At 58.3% G+C, this 24,218-nt stretch overlaps 2 protein-coding genes across 6 annotated transcripts in view; one reads left to right on the plus strand and one right to left on the minus strand.

Annotated features, from left to right (window-relative positions):
* BCL9L (BCL9 like) overlaps window positions 1–12,135 on the plus strand; it is a 28,633-nt gene extending 16,498 nt beyond the window's left edge. For all 5 annotated transcript variants that reach the window (XM_060604933.3, XM_060604935.3, XM_060604934.3 and 2 more), the window contains 7 exons: window positions 692–1,077; window positions 1,788–1,907; window positions 4,765–4,975; window positions 5,139–5,223; window positions 5,307–7,593; window positions 8,051–8,332; window positions 8,769–12,135. In XM_060604933.3, the coding sequence (XP_060460916.1) occupies window positions 692–1,077; window positions 1,788–1,907; window positions 4,765–4,975; window positions 5,139–5,223; window positions 5,307–7,593; window positions 8,051–8,332; window positions 8,769–9,862 (4,465 nt within the window). In that variant the 3' untranslated portion in view covers window positions 9,863–12,135. The remainder of the gene's footprint in view (window positions 1–691; window positions 1,078–1,787; window positions 1,908–4,764; window positions 4,976–5,138; window positions 5,224–5,306; window positions 7,594–8,050; window positions 8,333–8,768) is intronic.
* Window positions 12,136–12,181: 46 nt separating this feature from the next.
* CXCR5 (C-X-C motif chemokine receptor 5) lies at window positions 12,182–23,836 on the minus strand. Its single transcript, XM_060604937.3, has 2 exons — window positions 23,507–23,836; window positions 12,182–14,763 (listed from the first exon to the last, which is right to left on the minus strand). Exons 1-2 carry the CDS (start codon window positions 23,561–23,563, stop codon window positions 13,696–13,698), a joined length of 1,125 nt encoding a protein of 374 aa, XP_060460920.1. The 5' UTR covers window positions 23,564–23,836; the 3' UTR covers window positions 12,182–13,695.
* Between the last annotated feature and the right edge of the window lie 382 nt (window positions 23,837–24,218).

The following is a 24,218-nucleotide window of genomic DNA, read 5'->3' on the forward strand; positions in this document are numbered from 1 at the left end:
GGGCCCGCAGCCTAGGCTGCAGGAATCCTTGGCTTCCAGCTTCACTCCATTCTGCTTAACACGCCACTCCCCTCCCCCTTTCCTCCTGCTCCTGCCTGCCTGCCTGCCAGGCCTGCCGGTGGACCCCCTTCAGGCTCCCCCCCTCCCTGCTCTGGGGAGCTGTCTGGATCAGTGGGCACTACTCTCCAGTGTGCTTTTCCCCACTTCCCCAGAGGAAGGGGGCTGGGGCATGAACAATGACCCTCAGGTCCCATTTCCCTTACCTGCTGGTGTAGGGGCACATGAAAGTTGAGGTGTAGGAACTTGGAAGGAGTCTGAAAACAGCAAACCCTAAAAGAGGTTGTTTAAGTGTTGGTCAGGTGTTAGAGGAGGGGAGTTGCCACGGAGGCTTGCAGTGTGATGGGTGTTGGGGGGGGGGGGCGGATTCTGCCAACCAAGGCCCTGGCGTCCACTTGAATCGTGGGGTCTGAGATGTGGAGGGGGTTGCCCTATCTTCACTCCCCAAGGTGGAGAAAGACCTCAGCCCTTGTCTGAGAAACCATGGAGGGAGATAGGGAATAGCTGGTGGTCTTAAGATGCTACTCAGCCCCCATCTCCACTACCACCGGGTGAGGCAGGATGGGGCATTAAAATCAGGTGCGCTAGGCCCCTAGCAAGATTAACTTTTCATGTCTCTCCCACCTTCTCCCAGGTTACCCCACCCCAGGAGGAGAGAAGCTCCAGGGAGCCCGCCGCTCTCCCCACGCGGCCACTGCCCCCCAGCCCCAGCCAAGCCAATGCACCCAGAAAATAAGTTGACCAATCATGGCAAGACAGGGAATGGCGGGGCCCAATCCCAGCACCAGAATGTGAACCAAGGACCCACCTGCAACCTGGGCTCGAAGGGCGTGGGGGCGGGGAACCATGGGGCCAAGGCCAACCAGATCTCACCTAGCAACTCAAGTCTGAAGAACCCCCAGGCAGGGGTGCCCCCTTTCAGCTCGCTCAAGGGCAAGGTGAAGAGGGAGAGGAGCGTGTCTGTGGACTCTGGAGAGCAGCGAGAGGCTGGGACCCCATCCCTGGATTCAGAGGCCAAAGGTATCCCTTTTCCTGGTCCCCAAGACCCCAGCATGTTCCATAGTCCAAGGCCCAAGCTTGCTGCCCTCTTTGCCCGATTCCTATCACTTCTCTCCAGCATTTATGCAGGGTCGCCTTTCTCTTACCCCCATTATACCCACCAACTTGGTCATTCTCTCAGGAGTGGGGTTGGCCAGGGTGGAGATTTCTCATCCTTAGGTGCCACCCATGGAGGGGCCACCCAGCGTGATGGGGCTTCCGGTCAGCCTCATTGCTCTTCTGCTTTCCCACCAGAGCCTCCAGAGGGGGAGAGGGAGGTGCTCTGGGGTGAGGAGCAGACCCACACACCTCCTAGGAACCTCCTAGTATCCCAGCTGGTGGGAGCTCTTGAGCAGGCTCTGGGGCCTGGAAGAGTAGCAGCGCCTTCCCCCTCCCTCACCATCCCCCCCCCCCCCCCAGCCCTAATTAGAACCAGTTGTGGTTGGGGATTATGCTGTGCTTGGTGCTGGGTGGGGGAAGGGAGACAGGCAGCGGGGCTGGAGAGAGAAATCAGAAACAAATGGCGGTGTGGTGGGGGCCAAGGGCTGGCAAAGTGCCCACCATGTCCTGGGCATTGCCCTCTCTTGGGGTGGGGCATCTGGGAGAATGGGCCTGTGGAGACCCTGGGTGTAGGAGGACAGGGCCTCTGGGCCTTCCTTCTGACCCCTGCCTGCTCTGTCCTGCCCGGGCAGAGGTGGCACCCCGGAGTAAGCGGCGTTGTGTGCTGGAGCGGAAGCAGCCGTACAGTGGGGACGAATGGTGTTCAGGACCCGACAGCGAGGAGGACGACAAGCCCATCGGGGCCACCCACAGTGAGTGCCCATTGATCCCAGGATGCTGTGGCCCATTGTGCCCCTGGGGGATGGCTGCCCTGAGGGAGCCTCCCTCTCCTCACCTAGGGTTTTAGCCGGCTGAGTCTGGGCAAGGAGCAGGGGTCAGGAGCCCAGGCTACTTGTTTCCCATCCTACCTGTCACTCTGTCCCTCCCGCGATGTGACAGCTTGGCCCCTGCCTTCCAGGTGCTCAGTGGCCCCCTCTTCCTTGGGACAGAGGTAGGGTGGGGTGGCCCCTCTTGGCCACACCACCTAGACCTCCTCCGGTGAATTCCTGGCCTCTGCTGCCACCTACTGGTCAGTGGCGGGAGGGTGGCGAGGGTCCTGCATCCCTGGGAGCCAGACATTGGCTCTGCTCGCGAAGTCTCGCTAAGCCTGGGTGTGAGCTGACAGTGGCTGTGTCTCTGGCACCCTTCCCCAACCTCTAATTGACTCCTGGCAAATGCCTAGAGTGCGTCACCAGGACGAGGAGTGGGTGTGGGTGGATGCCCCTTCCTCTCGTTATTGTATTGATCAGTGTGTATTTGGGCCTTTGCTCACGTAATGGGGAGAACCAGATACTGTCCTGCCCTTGGGAAGTCCATACGCATTTATTTGGTCGGCCCCCTCAAAGATTACACCTGTTTGAGGGGTGAAACAACTTAATGCAGAAGAAGCCAGCCAGAGAAATGTTAAACTGTGAGCTTCTCGAGGGCTGGGACCCTACAAAGAAGGAAGAAAAAGAATGTGCTGGCTACTTTGCTACTTTGTTTTAGTTAATCCCTACAAGAGCCCTATGAAGTAGGTGTTCTTAGGATGCCTATTGCAGAGGAGGAAATAGACTCAGCAGATGTTTGTGGAATGAGTGGACCGTGTTGGTGGATGGGATTAAATACAGAAGCCTCTGCAGCTGTCTGGGAGTTTAAAGGTCATCTGGTCCCAAGTCTCCCCCCCACCCCCGCCCAGGTGGTCCATGAGCCCCACTGAACCCATCAGGGATAGATGGGGCTGGTCACTGCCTCCCAGGACCCTCAGCCCCCCACCACCCTCGTTCACTTTTATAACATTAGACTGCCAGGATGTAGAAACATTGAAAGAAACAGGGAAATACAAAGGAGAAATTGATAGCTTCCAATACCCCAAACTAAGGCAACCACTGTTACTGTTTCAGTTCTGTCATTAGATTCCCAAATTCTTAGGTTGGGGGCAGTCTAATGTAGAGGTGAGTAGCACAGACTGCAGTCAGACCGCTTTGGTTCATACTCCGGGTCTCCCATTTATTATTTGTGTACATTTGGGAAAGAGCCTCGGTTGTCCCATCTGTAAAAGTATTTACCTCATAGGGTTGGTATGAAGAGAAAATGAGTAGTTATGTGTAACACTTAGAACAGTTAGCTTTTGCCATTGTTCTTATTGTACTAGAAAATTCCTCATTGGAATAAAGCCTGCCTCCCTCCCCTAACTTGTACCTGGGAGTCCTAGTTCTGTATACCAAATATGCACCTTCCTCTTCCCCAGGGCAACCCTGCACATTGAGGTCAGCTCTCAAGCCCCCCCGGGCCCCCAAGCTTTTGGCTCTGTCATTCTATGTAAAATTTGTTTTTCTTTCTTTCTTTCTTTCTTTCTTTCTTTCTTTCTTTCTTTCTTGTCTGTTTATTTATTTTGAGAGAGAGCGTGAAGGAGCAGAGAGAGAGAGAGAGGGAGAGAGAAAATCCCAAGCAGGCTCCACTGTCAGCACAGACCCTGACACAGGGCTTGATCCCTCAAACCATGAGATCGTGACCTGAGCTGAAATCAAGAGTCGGATGCGTAACTGACTGAGCCACCCAGGCACCCCTAACTTTTGTTTTTCTTGGCGTGGGAATGGGTCTGCTGACTTACCTAGTCCCATTAATGACCACGTGTAGCTCTTTTTTTTAGGCTAGGACTCAGAATCAACTTTGTGACCGTGGAACAAACTTCAGTCCATACTCAGGGCGGTCCGTCTACCCTGGGAGTGCATCCACTATGCCAGCCTTTCATAACTCTGTTTTTGGAGTGATTTTTTTTTTAGTTTGTGACACAGTTCTGAAGTTACCGTAAAAACAGATTTCTTTGGCCTGCCTCCTGTGCAGAGTGGGAGTTAGTATTTCCATTGTGTAGACGAAACAACTGAGGCTTAAGGGGACGGACTATCATCTTCATAAGGTCATAACATCCGTTAATGGTGGATTCGCCTGCAAAACCATTCATCGTTTGAATCATCAATCTGTACAGCCTCTTGGCCTCCTCCTACCGTCACCCCCACTGTTGGAGCATTCGCAGGGGTGTGTGCGCGCGCGCGCACACACACACACACACACACACACACACACACACACACACGCTATAGTGCGTGGCTCAGAGAAGGGCTTTGCAGTCCCTGCCTGGGTTCAAACTTTAGCTCTGCACTGATGGGCTGTGTCACCTTGGGTGAGTAATGTCATCCTTCCAAAGTCGTTTCCTTCTCCGTAAAGTAGGGTGTGTGACACCTCCCTCCCAGGGACGTTGTGGTTAGATGGAATCACATCTGTAAGTACCCTGCAGAATGCCAGGCACACGGGAGCCTGTTTGCGGGGGTCACGCTTTCCCTCCCCCTCGGCTCCGTATGCTCCCCACAATTTATCCATCGTGGTCGAGGACTGGTATCGGGCAAGTAAGCGTAGAAGCCAGACACACACCGCCAGAGTGTGACAACAAACGGCCCCTGCCGGCACGAGCTGCAGAACAGTGAGCCCGTCTGTCCCTGGGCATCTCTGGGATGGGGTGGTGGGGAGTGCCAGCTGGCTCTCCTTTCTAAATCTGGGCTGCTTACCCTGTTTCTCTCCTCTCTCACGCAGACTGTAATGTAGCAGACCCAGCCATGGCGGCCCCACAGCTGGGTCCCGGCCAAGCCGCCCAACTGCCCCTCAGCGAGAGCAGCGCCCCAGGCGCCCCCCACGGGCCTCCGCCGGGCCTCCGGCCTGATGCCCCTGGGGGCGGGGGTGGGGGCGTCCCCGGAAAGCCTCCCTCGCAGTACGTGTACGTCTTCACCACCCACCTGGCCAACACGTAAGTGCCTCGGGGCAGGCCAAGCCGGCTGCCTTTCCCCGGTGCCCCTCAGCCTGAGCGTGTGGCTGCCGGGAGCCAGGCTTAGGCTGGGCTGGGTGAGGGCAAGGGCTCCCTCCCGGCCCCCTGTCTGAGCTCTCTGTGCCCGACCCTCCCTCCCGTACAGGGCTGCTGAGGCGGTGCTTCAGGGCCGGGCCGACTCTATCCTCACCTACCACCAGCAGAACGTGCCCCGGGCCAAGCTGGACCAGGTGGGTGCGGCGCCCCTGTGAACAGGAGGATTGCCCGGCGCATCCCCTTAGCTGTCTCACACTCTGCCTCTGTCGTCCTGCAGGCCCCGAAAGTGCCACCTACCCCCGAACCGCTGCCCCTAAGCACGCCGTCAGCAGGCACGCCACAGCCCCAGCCACTGCCGCCGCCCCCGCCGCCCCCCGCCCCTGGCAGCGCACCGCCCGCCCTGCCTTCAGAGGGTCCTCCCGAGGACGCCGGTCAGGACCTGACACCCAACTCCGTGGGAGCCGCCAGCACGGGCGGTGGCGCCGGGGGCACCCACCCCAACACCCCGACAGCCGCCACCGCCAACAACCCGCTGCCTCCTGGAGGAGACCCCGGCGGCGCCCCGGGCCCTGCCCTGCTGGGGGAGGCCGCCCCCGCCGGGAACGGACAGCGGAGCCTGGTGGGCTCGGAAGGCCTGTCCAAGGAGCAGCTGGAGCATCGGGAGCGCTCCCTCCAGACGCTTCGAGACATTGAGCGGCTGTTGCTCCGCAGCGGGGAGGCCGAGCCCTTCCTCAAGGGGCCCCCAGGAGGAGCCGTGGAGGGGGGCCCACCAGCACAAGCCCCTCCCGCCCCGCAGCAGCCCCCTGCGGCCCCTCCCAGCGGGCTGAAGAAGTACGAGGAGCCCTTGCAGTCCATGATTTCACAGACGCAGAGCCTAGGGGGCCCCCCGCTGGAGCATGAAGTGCCTGGGCACCCCCCGGGCGGCGACATGGGGCAACAGATGAACATGATGATGCAGAGGCTGGGTCAGGACAGCCTGACGCCGGAGCAGGTGGCCTGGCGCAAGCTGCAGGAAGAATACTACGAGGAGAAGCGGCGGAAGGAGGAGCAGATTGGGCTGCACGGGGGCCGCCCTTTGCAGGACATGATGGGCATGGGGGGCATGATGGTGAGGGGGCCGCCGCCTCCCTACCACAGCAAGCCTGGGGATCAGTGGCCACCAGGGATGGGCGCCCAGCTGCGGGGACCCATGGACGTCCAAGATCCCATGCAGCTCCGGGGCGGGCCTCCCTTTCCCGGCCCCCGTTTCCCCGGCAACCAGATGCAACGGGTGCCTGGGTTTGGGGGCATGCAGGGTATGCCCATGGAGGTGCCCATGAATGCCATGCAGAGGCCCGTGAGGCCGGGTATGGGCTGGACCGAAGACTTGCCCCCCATGGGGGGCCCCGGCAATTTTGCCCAGAATGCTGTGCCCTACCCAGGGGGGCAGGGCGAAGCAGAGCGATTCATGACCCCTCGGGTCCGGGAGGAGCTACTGCGGCACCAGCTGCTGGAGAAGCGGTCGATGGGCATGCAACGCCCCCTGGGCATGGCAGGCAGCGCCATGGGGCAGGGCATGGAGATGGAGCGGATGATGCAGGCGCATCGGCAGATGGATCCGGCCATATTCCCCGGGCAGATGGCTGGTGGCGAGGGCCTGGCGGGCACCCCCATGGGCATGGAGTTCGGTGGAGGCCGGGGCCTCCTGAGTCCCCCCATGGGGCAGTCTGGGCTGAGAGAGGTGGACCCTCCCATGGGGCCAGGCAACCTCAACATGAACATGAATGTGAACATGAACATGAACATGAACCTGAACGTCCAGATGACCCCACAGCAGCAGATGCTGATGTCGCAGAAGATGCGGGGCCCCGGGGACATGATGGGGCCGCAGGGCCTCAGCCCTGAGGAGATGGCCCGGGTGCGGGCCCAGAACAGCAGTGGCATGATGGGTGGCCCGCAGAAGATGCTTATGCCCTCACAGTTTCCCAACCAGGGCCAGCAGGGATTCTCTGGGGGCCAGGGACCCTACCAAGCCATGCCCCAGGACATGGGCAATACTCAAGACATGTTCAGTCCTGACCAGAGCTCGATGCCCATGGGCAATGTGGGCACCACCCGGCTCAGCCACATGCCTCTGCCCCCCGTGTCCAATCCTCCCGGGTCCGTGCATTCGGCCCCCAGTCGGGGGCTGGGCAGACGGCCTTCAGACCTCACCATCAGTATTAATCAGATGGGCTCACCAGGCATGGGGCACCTGAAGTCGCCCACCCTCAGCCAGGTGCACTCACCCCTGGTCACATCGCCCTCTGCCAACCTCAAATCACCCCAGACTCCCTCACAGATGGTGCCCTTGCCTTCGGCCAACCCACCGGGACCTCTCAAGTCACCCCAGGTCCTCAGCTCCTCTCTCAGTGTCCGTTCGCCCACTGGCTCGCCCAGCAGGCTCAAGTCTCCTTCCATGGCGGTGCCTTCTCCGGGCTGGGTCGCCTCACCCAAGACAGCCATGCCCAGCCCTGGGGTCCCCCAGAACAAGCAGCCGCCTCTCAACATGAACTCTTCCACCACCCTGGGCAACATGGAACAGGGTAAGTCCGCCAGGCCAGGCCGGGGGGCACTGGACTCTGGCGCTGGGAACCTCCGGGGGTCGGGGGGCGTGTTCGGGCTGGGGCAGGCAAGTGAGTGAAGGCGTCTGTATCCGGGCGCAGAGGTGGGTGGCTCTGCTTAAGGGGCACGTGTCACCAGCTGGGCGTGAGCTTCCGCAGGGAGCGCCGTGGTGGTCTCCCAGGCGTTTTGAGGGGTTCGTACTTGGGGTCTCCCCACTGTCTGGGCCCCTGAGGCTGCAGGAGTTGCTTGAAGACGGGTGGGCTGTAGTGATAGCGGGGGTCCACGTTGAGGGTGCTGAGCAGAACACTGGAACGGAGGCGTGCTTGGAGGAGTCGGGAGATTCGGGAGCTGGCCTTTTCCTCACCCACAACGTGAGCAGCCAAATTCGTCTTCCCCTCCCCAGTCACTCCCGCTCTTTCTGTCTCCCCGCTTCTGTAGGTGCCCTCCCGCCTAGCGGCCCCCGGAGCAGCTCCTCAGCGCCTCCCGCCAACCCTCCCAGCGGCCTCATGAACCCCAGCCTGCCATTCACTTCCTCCCCAGACCCCACGCCTTCCCAGAACCCCCTGTCACTGATGATGTCCCAGATGTCCAAGTACGCCATGCCCAGCTCTACCCCGCTCTACCACAATGCCATCAAGACTATCGCCACCTCTGACGACGAGCTGCTGCCCGACCGGCCCCTGCTCCCCCCTCCGCCACCGCCGCAGGGCTCTGGGCCAGGTGCGAGGCAGGAAGGGGGCCGCAAGGAGAAGAGCTGGTGTGGGCACCGGGCACGGGAAGAGATGCCATGGCCAGCGGTCACCCCTGTGGTTATGCTGGCTTTCGTGCGCTTCCAGTGGGCCCTGGGGATGGGGGTGTGGCGTCCCGGGTCAAGTTCCCGCTTGTCGTCAATTTAGCGAAACGAAGCCCAGAGTACTCCAGTGGTCTTTCCAACATCCAATGATGACCCCATGGCACACTGGGCCAGAACTTGGGTCTCTTGGCTTCTAACTTGAATGCCTCAAGTCCACGCCCTTGCAGCCAGGACAGGCCCACGGTGGAGGCCCCTTACCCCTCCTGGCATGAGCCTGGCTGGGGAGTGGGGAAGGACTGAGTTCTGCACCCTCTCACAGCTGGGCGCACACAGCTTCTGACCCTCTTTTCTCTCTCCCCACAGGGATCAGCAATAACCAGCCCAACCAGATGCACCTGAACTCGGCTGCTGCCCAGAGCCCCATGGGCATGAACCTGCCAGGCCAGCAGCCCCTGTCCCACGAACCCCCACCTACCATGCTGCCCTCCCCTACCCCTCTGGGGTCCAACATTCCATTGCACCCCAATGCGCAGGGGACAGGAGGGCCCCCTCAAAACTCGATGATGCTGCCTCCAGGGGGCCCAGACACCCTGAATGCCCCCTGCGGCCCTGTGCCCAGCTCCTCCCAGATGATGCCCTTCCCTCCTCGGCTGCAGCAGCCCCACGGTGCCATGGCCCCCAGTGGGGGTGGGGGTGGGGGGCCTGGCCTGCAGCAGCATTACCCTTCAGGCATGCCCCTGCCCCCAGAGGACCTGCCTAGCCAGCCGCCCGGCCCCATGCCCCCTCAGCAGCACCTGATGGGCAAAGGCATGGCTGGGCGCATGGGCGACGCCTACCCGCCGGGCGTGCTCCCCGGGGTGGCATCAGTGCTGAACGACCCCGAGCTGAGCGAGGTGATCCGGCCCACCCCGACGGGGATCCCTGAGTTCGACTTGTCGAGGATCATCCCCTCTGAGAAGCCAAGCAGCACCCTCCAATACTTCCCCAAGAGCGAGAACCAGCCCCCCAAGGCCCAGCCCCCCAATCTGCATCTCATGAACCTGCAGAACATGATGGCGGAGCAGACCCCCTCACGGCCCCCCAACCTCCCGGGCCAGCAGGGCGTCCAGCGGGGGCTCAACATGTCCATGTGCCACCCCGGACAGATGTCCTTGCTGGGCAGGACAGGTGTGCCCCCACAGCAAGGCATGGTGCCCCACGGCCTGCACCAGGGGGTCATGTCGCCTCCGCAAGGCCTCATGACCCAGCAGAATTTCATGCTGATGAAGCAACGGGGCGTGGGGGGCGAGGTCTACAGCCAGCCCCCCCACATGCTGTCCCCACAGGGCTCCCTCATGGGCCCCCCGCCCCAGCAGAACCTCATGGTGTCCCATCCCCTGCGGCAGCGCAGTGTGTCTCTGGACAGCCAGATGGGCTACCTCCCGGCGCCGGGCAGCATGGCCAACCTGCCCTTCTAGCAGTCCCCGTGCGGGGCCGGAGCTGGGGCGATACTGCAAATATGATAACCTTAAGAAAGTTCCTTCCCCTCCAGTGTTGGGATGGCCTGGGTCAAGGGGTGGGGTGGAGGGGGTGGGAGGGGCTTGTGTGGGGCGTGGCATTTTGTGGAAACCAGATGTGCTGGCGGCTTAAGGGGAAGTGACAGAGCGGGGTGGGGGGTTTTGGATTGGGGTTCCATTTCGGCCACCGGGGCTGCCCCTCGCCCGTTCCTCCCCAGTCCTATGGAGCCTCTCCCTTCCCTCTTTCTCTGCACCCACCCTCTGCAGCTGTGCTTTCGGAGTCCTGTGTCGAGTCCGTGGGGGAGAGGGGAAGGAGGAGGTCTCCCCACTCTGTCCCTTTCCTTTCTGCCGCGGGCTTCTCTCTCCTCTTGGTTTCTCTGCTCCCACCTGTTTTTCCTTCTGTCTCTTCCTGCCTCATTTCCTCTCCCTGCTGATGTGGCTGACCCCCTCTCCCACCCCTCCCTGCAGGCGGCTGGCCAGGTGGGCAGGTGCCAGCCGCAGCTGTAAATAGAGCGCTGCGCTTTTGTGCCGGTTTGTGTGTGTGCTGTATTTCTGTGTTTTGATAGAAGTCACAAAAAAAGAAAAAAGGATAAAAGAAAACCCTTCCCTCCCTCTTCAAATTCTTGCCCCTTCCATTCTCCTGGACTCAGGACCATGCAGTCTGACACAGGTACCCAGTGTTTGCATTGTCTCTGGGTCTGTAAGGATACCATTCCGGTCCCTTCCCCAAACGGTGAAATGAAAGATAGCCCGCACCTAAACTGAGGTCAGACCACCGAGGCTTCCTCCCGGAGAGCCCCATCCGGGCTGAGGCCTCCCAGAGCGGCAGTCTGTCTGTTGCTGAATGATTCAGGAGAATGTGTGCACGGGCGTGTGTGTTCGCCCCGCACAGGCGACACGGGGCCCTGGCTCCCCAGCTATGGATGGCTGGTATCCCCTGCTGCTACATCTTGGCCAGAACTTGAAGTCCTCCCTCCCCGGTGTGGGATGAAGGAAAGGAGGGAGAGGTGGAGGCTGTGTGGCCCCCTTGAGTGGAGCCATGGGGTGGTGGCACGGTGGTCCACGTGGTCCCGTGCCTGCTGCGGTAGCCCTGGGCCAGGTGACCCCCAGGCCCCGTCTCTTCCAGGAACTGCCACCTACTTCTTATCACCAAAGGCGGAAGGAAAAGGGTTTGGCTGAGTAGATCTGTCTCTCTCCAGCCTCCATCCTTTGAGCGTGGATTAGAGAAAGTGTTGGAAAAGCAGGGGGCATCCTGTCGCCTCCTCTCTGCCTGCCTTCTCACCGGCAAGGTCCCCCTGCCCCGGGCTCAGGGCTCTGTGCCCGCCCAGGCGCAGCCACTGCCTCCCCCTCGGTCCCCTGCTCTTTCCCAAAACTCCCCACCTGCCTCTGGTCAGAGCTGAAGCCATACAGACTCAGTGTTTTGCCCCCTTGGCCCCAGGAGTAAAACACTTCTCCTTTTCTCACTTCCTTTCCTGCCTTGTGAGGTGGCAGGGCAGTTCCCTGGCCTTCTGTGCCCCGCCTCCGGGGCCGAGGGCCATTTCTAGACAAGGGGTCTTCTGCCGTGGCCCCTTCCCCAGCCTTCCTGATCTGCAGGGTCTGGTCTAGCATTGGCAGCTGTGATACAAAGGGAATTCGCCCCACTTTTCCCAGTCTGGTGCTGTCCTCAGTCCACCGTCAGCCAGGTCAAGCGCTTCCTCTGGGGCCGGCTGGCTGCAGGCCCCGGCCTCCCCCAGCACCCTCCCAGGGGCCCAGGGCCAGGGCCCCGACATCTGTGTTTGGGGGCCACCTAGCTTCCATCCTGCCAGGCGCTTTGCCCACCCTGCCTCAACCTGGGCCTTGTACCCATGAACCCCCCTCCCCCCCCCACCCTGACCCAAGACTCCCCAAACTGACTCTAAGTGTTTCCTGCCCAGAGGAGAGAGGGGTCAGACCGCAAAGGGCCTAATGCCCTCCCCATTCTCTTCTCCCATCTCCGCCACCAGACTAGCTTTCCAAGGTGAACTCCACAGGCCAGCCTACTTCCCTCCATCCACGGCCATACCCCCAGCCATTTTGTACCATTATATAAATATATATATATAAATATAAATATATAAATACAATATGTGAAGACATCTTCTCGGTTTTTATTTTGAAACAATTTTTAGGCTTGTTCCGGGGGTCTCTGTGCTGCCTGTACTGTATTGACCTGTTTTATAGGTGCCTTTTTATTAAAAAGAGAAAATTAAAATCCATCCTCTTGCCTTTTTGCTTCTGTGTCTGGCTACTCGACTGCCCAGCTTACTGTTGGATGCTGGGAGAGAAAAAGCGGGGCTCCGGGGGCTTTCCCAGGGTTCTACGGTGAAGATACAGCCCTCCCTCCTGGGGTCACAAGCTCTGACTTCCACTATGGGGGCCTCCCAGGGAGCTTGGCCAGCTGCCTTGAGCGGGACTGGGCAACCCAGAGGTGCCCTCAGCGAGTGCTGGGGTCCCGGACACCCAGCCCTGGCGAGCCCAGAGGCTGTGGAGGAGGGAGGGAGAGCCCTCTCTGGGCAGGCAGGCACGGAGCAGCATCCTCTGGTTCCATCTGAGTAGTATCCTCTCAGGGGCAGGGCTTGGCTTCCTGAGGCTCGGGGACTTCCCTGCCCAGGCCTGCTTTTCACCCTGCCTAGACGAAGGGGATGCCTCGTGGCTCTTGCTGAGGCCCAGAGAGACAGGCAAGCTCTGGGTTTGGCCTGCAGGCAGGGCGCTGGATGTGATGACCCCCAGAAGCCCCTTTCAGTCTGTCGTCCTTCTCTGGGGGCGGGTCTCCATCTCCGTTCTGACTCTCGGCGAAGTGCTCCCTCCGTGCGATTGCGACCCCTTTGCTGTGTAGCTTGCAGAGAGGGGGGCGGGAAGGAACGGACTGCCTCCTTCCTTATCAGTGCCCGGACCCGCCAGGACCCCGGACCCTACTGCCCCTGGCCCTCTTTACACTGGGCAGAGAAGACAGCAGGCCTTGGTTTTTACTTGTGCCTCCTTGGGGCTAAGGAAGGAGAATCTTTCCTGTCAGTGGCTTCTCTCTGCTGGCTGGGCCTTCTTTCTTCTGTAGGACACTGGCTGGCTGGTCTCTGAGGGCGCCTGGAGTCTGCCCTTAGTCTGCAGACCTCCCAGGGCCCAGTGACGCGGGGCTGGCCCAGGGCCATTTTGGTCAGGGCCAGGAGCAGCTTCCGGGATTGGGTCAGTCTGAGTTTCCTGCCTGGTCAAGATGCTGCAGGGCTGGTGGCCCGGCAGAACGTCTGTGATTGTTAGTGACTGAGACATTAAGGCCGCGTTCTTTTGCCAGCTGGCCTTTCCTCAGCCTTGACCTCCATCCATCCCCTTGTGCTCAGCCTCTAGCTTCTTTCGGCAGGTGGGGCGAGAGGAGTGGTGGGTAGTGGTGCAGGTCGGTGGTCCCTGAGCTGACGGAGTGCATTCTGGGAGGGGACTGACTTCCGCGATGGGCAAGGGCAGAAGTAAAAGTTGTTTCCTGAGCTTCCAATGGTTACGATGAAACAAGGCGTGTGGGGGGTCATCTCAGCCCCAGGGGATACAGCTGGGCACAGGTATCCTTTGCTTTTGCCTTTGGGCTGCCTCCCCTCCCCGGCCTGCAGCCCAGCCCTGGGGCCGGAAGAAGCCATGGCAGGGATGTCCTGGAGAGAGGGGTTGGTTCATCCAGCTGCCCCATGTGAGGACACAGCTAGGCCACGGCGAGCTCTTAGGATCCCAGGTCCCGTGGAAGGGGCTCCAGTAACACCGCATCCCCCAAGGAAAGCAGAAACGAAGGGGGCCGGGACCTAGAAGGTGGTGAGGGAGGTAGCATTCTCTGACTCAGAGAGACTGCTCTTGCGCCAGGTAGGGAAGAACTGGCAGAGGGAGGCGGGGCCGGCACAGCCCAGCTTGGTCAGGAGGCGCGACAGGTCACTACGGAACTTGACGCCCGCGAACGTGTAGAGCATGGGATTGAGACAGCAGTGGGCCACGCCCAGGAACTCGCTCATGGTGATGGCCACGGAGAGGTAGCCGTTCAGCTCACAGCTGTTGCTCACGGTCTTCAGCCTCGCCAGGGTGTCCAGGAAGATGACGACGTGGTAGGGTGACCAACAGAGAAAGAAGACACTCGTCACCAGGATGGCCACCCTGACCGCCTTCTGCCTCTGAGGGCGCCGCTGGGCCTGGCACAGCCGGTGCACCACTCCTACGTAGCACCAGGCCATCACCAGCATGGGCAGTAGGAAGCCCCCGAGGTGGTAGAGGAAGCGGGAGGTGAACCAGGCGTTGGTTTCAGCTCGGTTCTCCTGAGAGAAGGTACAGCGTGGCAGAGAGTCGTTGCGATGGAGGCGGCTCACTTTGGCGAAGAGGATTTCGGGCAAGGCGAAGAAGATGCCCGCCAGCCAGATGGTGGCACAGGTGATGTGGATGGAGAGGAGGCGGCGGTGGCGGTAGGCGTGGACGGCGTGGACGATGGCCAGGTAGCGGTCCACGGCGATGCAGGCCAGGAGCAGGCTGCTGCAGTAGAAGTTGATCTTGTGCAGGGCGATCACAGTTTTGCAGAGGAAAGTGCCCAGGAGCCAGCCCACGGAGCCCTCGATCACGGCAAAAGGCAGGATGAAGACCAGGAGGAGGTCGGCCACGGCCAGGTGGAACAGGAAGGTCTCGGTGGAGCTGCGGGTTTGCCGGTGGCGTTCCAGGATCACCAGCACCAGGATGTTGCCCATCATCCCCAGGAGGAAGATGAGGCCGTAGGCCACGGGCATGAACACGGCCTTGAAGGAGGACAGGAGGGGCCCCTCCGCTGTGGAGCAGAGGTGATTTTCCACCGCGGGGCTCTCCGTGCTGTCGCTGTAGTTGCCTAGTTCCTTGTACTGCAAGGGCAAGGAGACAGCAGGGCGGGGAACTGAGGACCCATCTTCCCCCTCACAGGGGGACCCCGAGTCCCCTGTAGATTTCTCCTGTCCTCCCCACCCCCACGCTGCCTTTGTCCCTGGACTCCCGATACATCCCACCGACCAAATCCCGACCTCCCCTTGTGTGTCCACGAACAAATCGCTTTGCCCTTTCCAGCTGCAGGTTTCGACTGTAAACGGGACTGATTCCTCGCGGGGTGGGGTGGTGACGAAGATGGAGGGAGATACGTGGTGGGAGAGGCTTCACGGACTCTGAAGGGCTGTGCACCTGTTAGGTGCTTTGAGTTTACGCGTCCTCGGGTAGGGAAGGCCGCCGGCTCACGGCATGGAATTGGAACTTCAGTTTTGGAAATGGGTCTGGTTGGGGCAAGGGGCCGTCTGCTCCCATTCCCAACAGAGCAGAGGGCGCTAAAACCTAAGATCCTGCTGAGGGGGCAGCTGCTGGTGTGGCCTATGGGCTTCCTCTTGATGCGTCTCCCTGTACCTGAATGTCTTCACTGTAGCTGAAATTGTAGTGCTAGCCTCCTGCTTTGTTCACTCCGCATAACAAGCTCAGGTATGTGCTATTCCTGTCTTTTTTTTTTTTTTAAATGTTTGTTTATTTTTGAGAGAGAGAGAGAGACAGACGGAGAGCGAGCAGGGGAGGGGCAGAGAGAGAGGGAGACAGAATTGGAAGCAGGCTCCAGGCTCCTGAGCTGTCAGCACAGAGCCTGACACGGGGCTCGAACTCGCTGTGAGATCACGACCCGAGCCGAAGTCAGACGCCTAACCGACTGAGCCACCCAGGCGCCCCTGTGATTTTCCTATCTTACGAAGGTCAGGTGTGTTTGAACCCACGTTGATCTCCCTCCAGAGCCGATTTTTCCACCACTATGCAGCCCTGCCTGGGCTTCCCTCCCTGCTCCTGCCCATCACTTGGGAGCTCCCTCCTCTGCTTCAGAAGAGAGGAAGGGGTGTTGCTGTTCCAAGAGAGGGTGATGCGCCCACTTTGTCTCTGGAAGCTCCTCCTCCTCCCCTTCCTCCTCCCCTCACCTCCTCCTCCTTCTCCTCCCCCCCTCCTCCTCCCCCCTTACCCCACCCCACCAGCGCTCAGGTTGTTTACCCAGCTAACCGCAAAGGAAGACACGGTGTCTGTTTTCATACCTTTCACTCGCAGCTGTCCCCCTGCACCTGCTCCTCCTCACTTCCCAGCCCTGTTCTCCACCCCTCCCACCGGCCCCCTCCCCATGGTTTCAAACCAATTATAACCAACTTATGTGGGTTGAAAAAGACACTTCTATAAATGATGAGCCCCGGGGAGGCAGAGGATGGGACAGGATACTCTGCACAGAAGCTCTAGATGGTCTCACACTGCCCTTCTTCCAGGAGAGTGAGGGTCTTGCACAAAGCAGGAGATGGTTACACTGCCACCCAGGGGCCCCAGTTGTGGGTCACACATTCGCTCTCAGTGGGCAGACCCAGGTCCCCAACCTGTGTCTTTCCTTCCGGTCCCCGGGGCAAGTGGGTCTGGGGGAAGGGGGTGGGGGATACATCGGTGCGATGGCAGAGCCCTCTGCCTCCCCCCACCCCGCATCCCTCTGCCACAGCCTCAGTCCAGCCCTTCTTCACCCTACCGCCTCCATGGCCCCATGCCAGCAACTTCTCCACCCTTGTCCATCCGCCAAACACAGGAGGAATTTTCCAACCCGCGGATCCCATCAGTGTCCTGCTTAAAGTCCTTCGTTGGTCCCCGGTTACCTGTAAGCCGTGGTTTTCTTTTCACCTTTACCCCCCTCGCCCAGTTTCACATTTAATAGCAAAGCCAATTATAAGAAGTCATGTCTGTGATGCAATTACTCAATAGGAGATTGGCGTAAGCCAGTCTCCGTGCATTCACACAACAGAATACGATGTAGTTCTCAAAAAGAAATGAGATTAACTGCCTGTTCTCTTTGACACACACGGCCACGTTTCAGATCCGATTGCAGGGCACTCCACACAGCGTGATCCCATCCAGGGACTGTCCTTGCAGGGCTTCCTGGGGCTGGAGGGGTGGGGAGGAGGGGGGAGGGGGAGGCTCAGCTCCTCTCCTTGCCTTCAAACCAGACTTCTCCACTCTTGTCTCGTGTGGTGTTTCACACAGAAGCTCTCGTTTAACAAAAAAAAAAAACAAAAAACAAAAAACAAAACAAAACAAAAAAACACAGCTCTACTTTCATTTGAAAACCATGGGCTTGCAGGGTGACGTCTGAACTCCCCTACGGGGGCTTGACGTGTCTACAAAATGTATATTCCTCCAACTTTTCAAGCCTCGCCTTCTACTTTATCGCCTTAGGCGCCCTGTCCTCCAGGTTCATCATTCCCGTCTCCAAAACTTTGCTCCAACTCTACCTTTTGCAGAATAACTCTTTCTCCCCACGACTGCCTGTCTCATTAATGCCTATGTTTCCTCCAAGGTCCCACTCAGCCCCACCTTCCTACCTCCCTCCTTCCTAGCTCGGAACTAGATTCTCTTCTTACATTCTCTGCGTCTTTTTAACAAAGTTTTTTCATCTTTATTTACTTTGAGAGAGAGAGCAGGGGGAGGAACAGAGAGAGAGAGAGAGAGAGAGAGAGAGAGAGAGAATCCCAAACAGGCTCTGCACTGTCAGCACAGAGCCTGACCTAGGGCTCCATGCCACGATCCCACGATCCCGCTAACTGTGAGATCGTGACCTGAGCCAAATCAAGAGTCGGACGCTTAGCTGACTGAGCCACCCAGGCGCCCCTCTCTGTGTCGTTACTACCGCTGAGAGCAGTTTCTCAGAGAGGGCCGGGGGCCCTTGTATTCCAAAGTTTGAGGCAAGTCCCTCTCTGTGCCTCTGCAGAAACTCAAACACTTTTTTTCACCCTTCCTCGGTTCCTGCCTCCTCCCAATACCCTTGAGAGCCTAGAGCCCATCTTGGGTTCTGTCCCCATACCGGGAGCTATTTCCAATATGCTCGTTGACTCCTATTGGAATTGACCAGGAGGTACACGGGGGAAACAGTGAGGTGAGTGGTGAGCAAAGCAATTCAGACCAGGGGCGAAGAGATACGGGGGGCCTGGGGCAGTGAGTGGGGCTGGAGTCCGCCTACCTTTGGGGGGGGAGCCTGGCCGCCCACTGCCCCTTGGGCAACGTCTGGCCGGTGTAGGTACAGCCCGCCTACCTGACCCGGGAGGCCCTTTATGAGAACCACTCAAATCCTTACCCTCTAAAGCATCCAGGCTGATTGGTTTATTGCCCATTTAACATCCGCACGGCGGGAGGTGCCCCTAGGACCCTAGAACTCCCATCTCCTGAGAAGCTGGGTTTCAAAGAGGGTTGAGGGGAGCTATCTTTTCCTTCTTGCCAAGAGGTATTTGTTTGGAAAAGGGCTCGGGCAGGGAGGGCAACAACATGGGAGGAAGCCGGTTTGAGGGGTGCTGGGAGTTGTTAGTACATCTCAGCAGGAGGTGTCAAACAGACATTTTGGGGGCTCAGAAGTGACACATGTGAAAGCCACTTCCCATACCTAGGGGATCAGTCGCCCCACCCCTCCCCGAACCATGGAGAGAGGTAGTGAGGCAAGGTTGACTCTGGCCTGGTGGGAAGATGAGGAACCTAATCCTAAATACGTCGAATCCTAAATACGCTGGGGAGTGGGGTGCAGAAGGGAACCTTCCAAGGCTCACACCCTGAGGGAGCTCAGTGCAGGCAATCTGGCCGAGCGCTTACTCATTCTTTGACATCAAAAGCTGCAGGAACCCGGGGCCCTCAGGCACACACATACCCTGACAGCAGCATGCGCCGTGTAGAGACTCAGCCACGTGCCCAGGCCAGGCCACGAGGGCATGTGGCCTAGGCAGGTACCCAGCAGAGAGCCTGCACAGGAGCCGGGGGCTCATGCCCCAGAGAAGGCAAGGAGACCTGATGAGCAGGATAAAGCTGAGCAGTGAGCCAGGAATCCAGGTAGAAATTGCCCTGAGCACCGGGGACAGAGCGAGAGGAGTTAGAACATTCTGTGTTCTGGTGTTGAGGAGAAGAGAGGATGGGCCGGGGGGAGGAGGGGAGCAGGTGCATCGGGGCGCTGCACTGGCCAGCGTGAGGATTAGCAAACATTTGCTGATTAGACTGTGTGAGCTGGTGGGGCAGGGGCTAACCGGGGCATTCCTCCGGAGTCTGTCCCGGACCCTCACCCCTTTGACACTCTCCACCCTGTCTTAGCTGACACGGCTGGGGGACCCTTCCAGGCAACGCAGCGTCCTCCACAACCTGGAACTAGAGGCCCAAGCTGACCAGATGGAATCGGCAGGGGAAAACATAGAGACCTAGACGCGGGTTTAAGATTTCAACCGTCGGGGGACAAGTTAGGGAAGACCTGGCTTACCGACAGTTGATGAAGAAAAAGGCCCGAGAGTCTGTTGGTTGCTAGCTTAAGATGAGTCAACAGGGTGACGCGGCTGCCAGAAAGGCTCCCGTCACCTTACTTAGGTGAACAGAAACCTGTAGGTGGGCAGCCGACACCATCGCAGTTTGTTTGGTCTGGACAAGGGTGACCAGTTTGCTGAGGGGTCTGGAAATCCCCACCCTGGGAGGAAGTTTTCTGAGTACCGGGGTGCAGAGTCTTAGGAGAAGAAGACCCGAGCCCAGGACAGATGCCTTCTTCAAGGACTGGAAGAACCACCATAGGCAAGAGGGCGGTACGGGCTCACTGTTTGAGGCTCTCGAGGGCAGATGGGGAGGGATGGGCAGAGGCTGGGGGTTGGGTGTTTCAGTCAAAGGAGAAAGGAGCTTCTCACAGGCAGAACTCTCCCACGGTGGGTTGGGGTCCCCTGGGAGGAGGAAGAATGGGCTCAAGTATTCGGGAAGGGATTCCGGCCCTGGACGGGAGACTGGGCTCTGCCCTCGAGTGCCCCTCACTCACAGCTCCCAGATACTCCGATTCTCGGGCTGTCATGCTCTGCCCAAGGATGAGCACGATCTTCAGGTAGCTCGGCACCTGTGGGGGAGCTTCGCTTCTCTAGCTGTCTGTCCTGTGGCCAGACTGACCTTGGCGTTCAGCCCCCCAGAGAGCGCCGGCCTGCTGGGTGCTGTGGCTCATCCGGGCAGAACCCCGGGAGCCCAGGGGCCTGAGTCATACTGGCCGCAGGACGCGTCTGCACACAGACACAGGTCATTGCTCTGGCCTTAGGGAGCACCCACAGGTTCCGTCTCCTTTTGTGTCCTTGTCTGGATATTCCCAACCAAGAGTCAAGAGCTGTGAATGGAGTCAGCCGGGCATCTGTCCTTCCAGCCTTCAGTGGCTTGAGGACTGAGATCGGGCTAAGGGTGCGAATGGGGGTCTGTGTCCCTGATCCCATTCTTCCTTTTGAGGGTCCACACTCCCAAAAGACCATCTGAGACTCTGGCTTGCCACTTGAAGGAAGAAGAGATGTGGGGCCTGGTTTGCCTCCCTCCCCCCTTCTCCCTCCCCCCCTTCAGAAGTGAAGCCTCCAGGCTCCTCTTTCCTCTGTACCCAGGGTTTTGGCCATTAGGAACATGGTACTGCCCCGGATGTGGTTCTGGGGGGAGACTTTAAGCTACTTCTACGTTTTTGTTTTTTTTTTAATGTTTATTGATTGAGAGAGAGAGAGAGACCACGAGTGGGGGCAGAGAGGGAGAGGGGCAGGAAGAGAGAGAGAGAGAGAGAGAGAGGGAGAGAGTACCAAGCAGGCTCCCAGCTGTCAGTGCAGAGCCCGACACGGGGCTCGAACCCACGAACCACGAGATCATGGCCTAAGCTGAAATCAAGAGTCAGACGCTTAAGCAACTGAGCCATGCAGGTGCTCCAAAGCTACTTCTATCTTTGTGCAGAATCTTTAGGTTTTGGGGGAGGGTCCCCATGTGGCACCCCAAAGTCAATTTACACTTTGGGGACAGTCACCTAGTCTGAGGGACAGGTAGATGTGTACCCTAGGTTTTGTACAGCAACCATCTCGTGGGTCAGCACCCACTTGAAACATTTTGTCCGGTCATTCCTGAAAGACTATTCGTTCTTGTCTCCTGATTCTCAGGGCCTAGTCCGTGGCCCCTTTTTCTGCCGTTCTGCCAGAGGGGTGGGATCTGTGTCCTTAAGGAAGGCAAGAGTTCCCAGTGGAGACTGCGGTCTGTATGTCTGAGCCCAGATTCGCCCCAACACTGAACCCTCCCCAGGCTGGACCTGGGTCTCTCCCTCACCTCCGATTCCTCAAGTCACCTCCAGTTGGGGCCCTCTCCACTGGGATTCTTCTGGGACTTTTGACCTATTTGGCGTGGGGGATCCTTCCCTCTCCCAACGCATGGCCCGAGACAGCCTGGGCTGGTTTTGGTTCCTCTTCCTTACACCTTGATGAAATGAGGTGATACACGTGGACAGGCTTTGATGCTCTGCCCACAGTGAAATGTTTTGGGGGGACCATCACTGAGGAGAGGATAGGGGAGTCCAGGTCCTGGGGTTGGACCAGATTCGTCCTGCTTTTTAGCAGCTTCCCCTCCTGGCTGGTGTGGTGGGGCTGGAGGTGAGATTTTCCGCCCAGCCCCTGTAGGTCCCCCAGCCCAGGCCCCGGGGCTGTCAAGAGGAGGCTCTGCACTCTCAGATCAAGGTTCCTGTGGACAGAGACTTTTCTAGGTCTGCCTAGGTCTGCCTTCCTAGCAGGATCGGTCCCTGGTACACCCACCCCAGGGACCTGGCTCCTTGTGCTTAGTCAGCCATCTAGAGTTTTTGTGTAGGTCCGCCACTCATGGGGATTGGCTGCTCATCTTTTAAAAATGGACATTTCAAGTGGCTGGAGTTGATCTCAGAATTCAAGAGGCGGAAGGGAAGACAGGATGACCAACACCTGGCTATGGCCAAGGGCCCTCAGTTCGTAACAAATAGTCAGGTCTCTCTCCCTGGGCTGCTGGTGGTCTTTAATATATGGGACGCACCCTGTTGTCCCCTGCCCTCTGCCACCACCTGTCTCTAGTAGGTCACGCAGTGGAGTGGCGCATGCAGTTAGGGGAAACTCTTGCGGTTTCTCAGAAGCCAGGAGTGGCCAGATCTTGGGTTGGTTACTATGCGTCCAACTGGGTCAGGGTTCGTGGTCAGCTCGAAGCTGTGGGCAGAGGAAAACATCCACTAACCTACTCGGGTGAGGCCAGGGGCCAAGACTGGGGGCCAGGGTGGGAGGTTGGCACCTTGTCAGGGCGGTGGGGTTTTAGCCTGATTGAGGGTACTGCCCAGAGTCTGTCATTTCTCTCAGGGCCAACTTTATGGACATGTGGCCTGTGCAGTGACGCCGGGCCCTGTACTTAGAAGAGCTCCACGCTTGGTTTAGGGCTCTGCGATTGCTATCTTGAAATTCTTAATAATTTTTGAACAAGGGGCCCTGCGTTTTCATTTTGTATTGGCTCCCACAGGCTAGGCGGCGGGTCGGATTAGACTGATGGTTCTGGCTCTGCTTTTTATCTGATTGGGTCTGAGGGACCAGACTCGGGGTAATTAGCTCTTCCCCTCACATTCTCGGCGGCTTCCTAGCTCTGGGATCTGGGCAAGTGGGCGGGCTTTTCCAAGCACGTCTGGGAACCCGGCTGGTAGAGTTCCAGCATGGATTCCAGCCGGTGGAACTGAAGGGTGTTGGAGAACATTTCAGGGTGAGTTTAGGGTCAGGAAAGCAAGTGGGCGTTGGGAGAAAGGATTTGGATCTTTTCTGATCCAGCCCAGAGTATAGCTCAAAGAAAAGTCCTTTCCCTAGAGGTGCCATCGGCCACGGGAGGAAAGGAGGAAAGAAGTTCCCCAAAGATCCTCCTAAAGAGCCCTCTCCTGCCGACACACAGGAGCACCAGAGTCTCTGCTTTAGCTCTTCCCTACACACCTCCTTTGCGAGCCCAGTGACAGCCAAGCCAGCTGAACCTCTGCTTCACAGGAGGGACTTGGGTGCGAAGCAGAGTGTGATTCTCGGAATCATTTTCTTAGCCCATCCGAGAACACCTCAACGCTAGAGATTCCAGTGCTCTGACGGGGACCACAACATGCTTTAAAACGTTTCTAGCATTAACACAGTTTCTCCCACCAATTTGGCATCCCTGTGCCCCCCCTGACTCTGACCCCATGTGGTCCCCTCCCTTGCTGGCCACCTGGTCTCACAGTTCCTTGGTTTAGCACCCAGTTACTGTCTAAGTTTCCAGTGAGTGGGGGTTTTGTCTTCATGGGTAGACCGTGAGCTATCTGAGGGCCAGGACCAAATCCTCGGCTTCTCCATTCAACACAGAATGTAGTGCCCTGATGATACAATCATATAGCAAGTGATGAATAAATATCCTGGAACAGCACCAGGTTCCTGACGGTAAGAACACTTCCAAAGTACTTTCCCATCTAGACCCTTATTCCAGCCCTAAAAGATAAGAGGAGGACCTTCTTCTGAAGAACGGAGAGGCAAAGTGACTTGTTCCAGGTCACATAGCAAGCCCGGGAGGATGCAGGACTGGAACCCAAAATTCTGATCCCCTCTAAAGGATGTCTATTTAAAGCAACAACTCTACTTCTCTGCTTCCTCCTTGGAATGGGGAAATACAGTCTTAAAAGGCAGGTGCCATTGGGCCTGTCTAGATTCTGCTGATCCACAGCGGGAGGGGACTCCACAGCTGTCCCCTCTTCCCTAAGCCCTGGGCACAGGAAATTGAGAATTCCAAGTGGGGTCTGGGTGACCATCTGTCTCTACTCACCATGTCCTCCAGGTTGTAGTTGATAAGGTCCATGTCCAGGGTTAAGGGGTAGTTCATGCTTGTAGCCGTATGTCACCAGACTGGTCACTGTCTGATGTTGAGAGGCTCTCTGCCTGGTGCCTATAGAGAGGTGGCAGCCGTCAGCTGCAAATTTAAGCAAATGAGTTGCGCACTGTCTCCTGGGGCCGCGTAGGACCCGCTGTCTGCCTCACAACTCATCGCTTTTTTTTTTTTTTTCCACTGGGTCTTTTTTTTTTTGAAGAAAAAGGGAAAATCCCCATAGCATCAGTGCTAGTCAAGCATTTCGGCTTCTTTCCTGGCAATAGTTGTCTCAATGGGGCTTGTGACAGATACGAAGGCTGCCCCTCGCCTCTCCTCCCTGTACCTCCCAATAAGGGAGTTGTACCTTGTAATGACAACCACCACACCAGTCAGTGGTGGCAACGAGGGACACTCCAGATAGAAAGGGAAGAGGAGAGCCCTTCCAGGACCTCCTCTCCAAGTCACTCCAAGCCTTCACCTCTCTCGCCACTAGGGTGACCAATCATCTGGTTTGCCACCAACCGAAAGTCCCTTGTCCTGGGAAACCCCTCACTCCCAGGCAAATGGGGACGCTTGGTCATCCAACTTGCTGCTATCCTTTTGCCCGGTCAAGGGCAAAACCTCTTGCCTTTCCAGCTCAAGTCCTGGAGAGAAACGTTAGAAACTTTCA

Source organism: Panthera onca, chromosome D1 (genome assembly GCF_046562875.1).
Source record: "Panthera onca isolate mPanOnc1 chromosome D1, mPanOnc1 haplotype 2, whole genome shotgun sequence".
NCBI lineage: Eukaryota > Metazoa > Chordata > Mammalia > Carnivora > Felidae > Panthera > Panthera onca.

Coding starts and splice junctions, on each gene's coding strand:
- CXCR5 (XM_060604937.3), bottom strand. CDS start 23,563: ATGAACTACCCCTTAACCCTGGACATGGACCTTATCAACTACAACCTG. Junction 14,764..23,506: donor ACTACAACCTGGAGGACATG/GTGAGTAGAGAC, acceptor TTGCCCTTGCAG/TACAAGGAACTAGGCAACTA.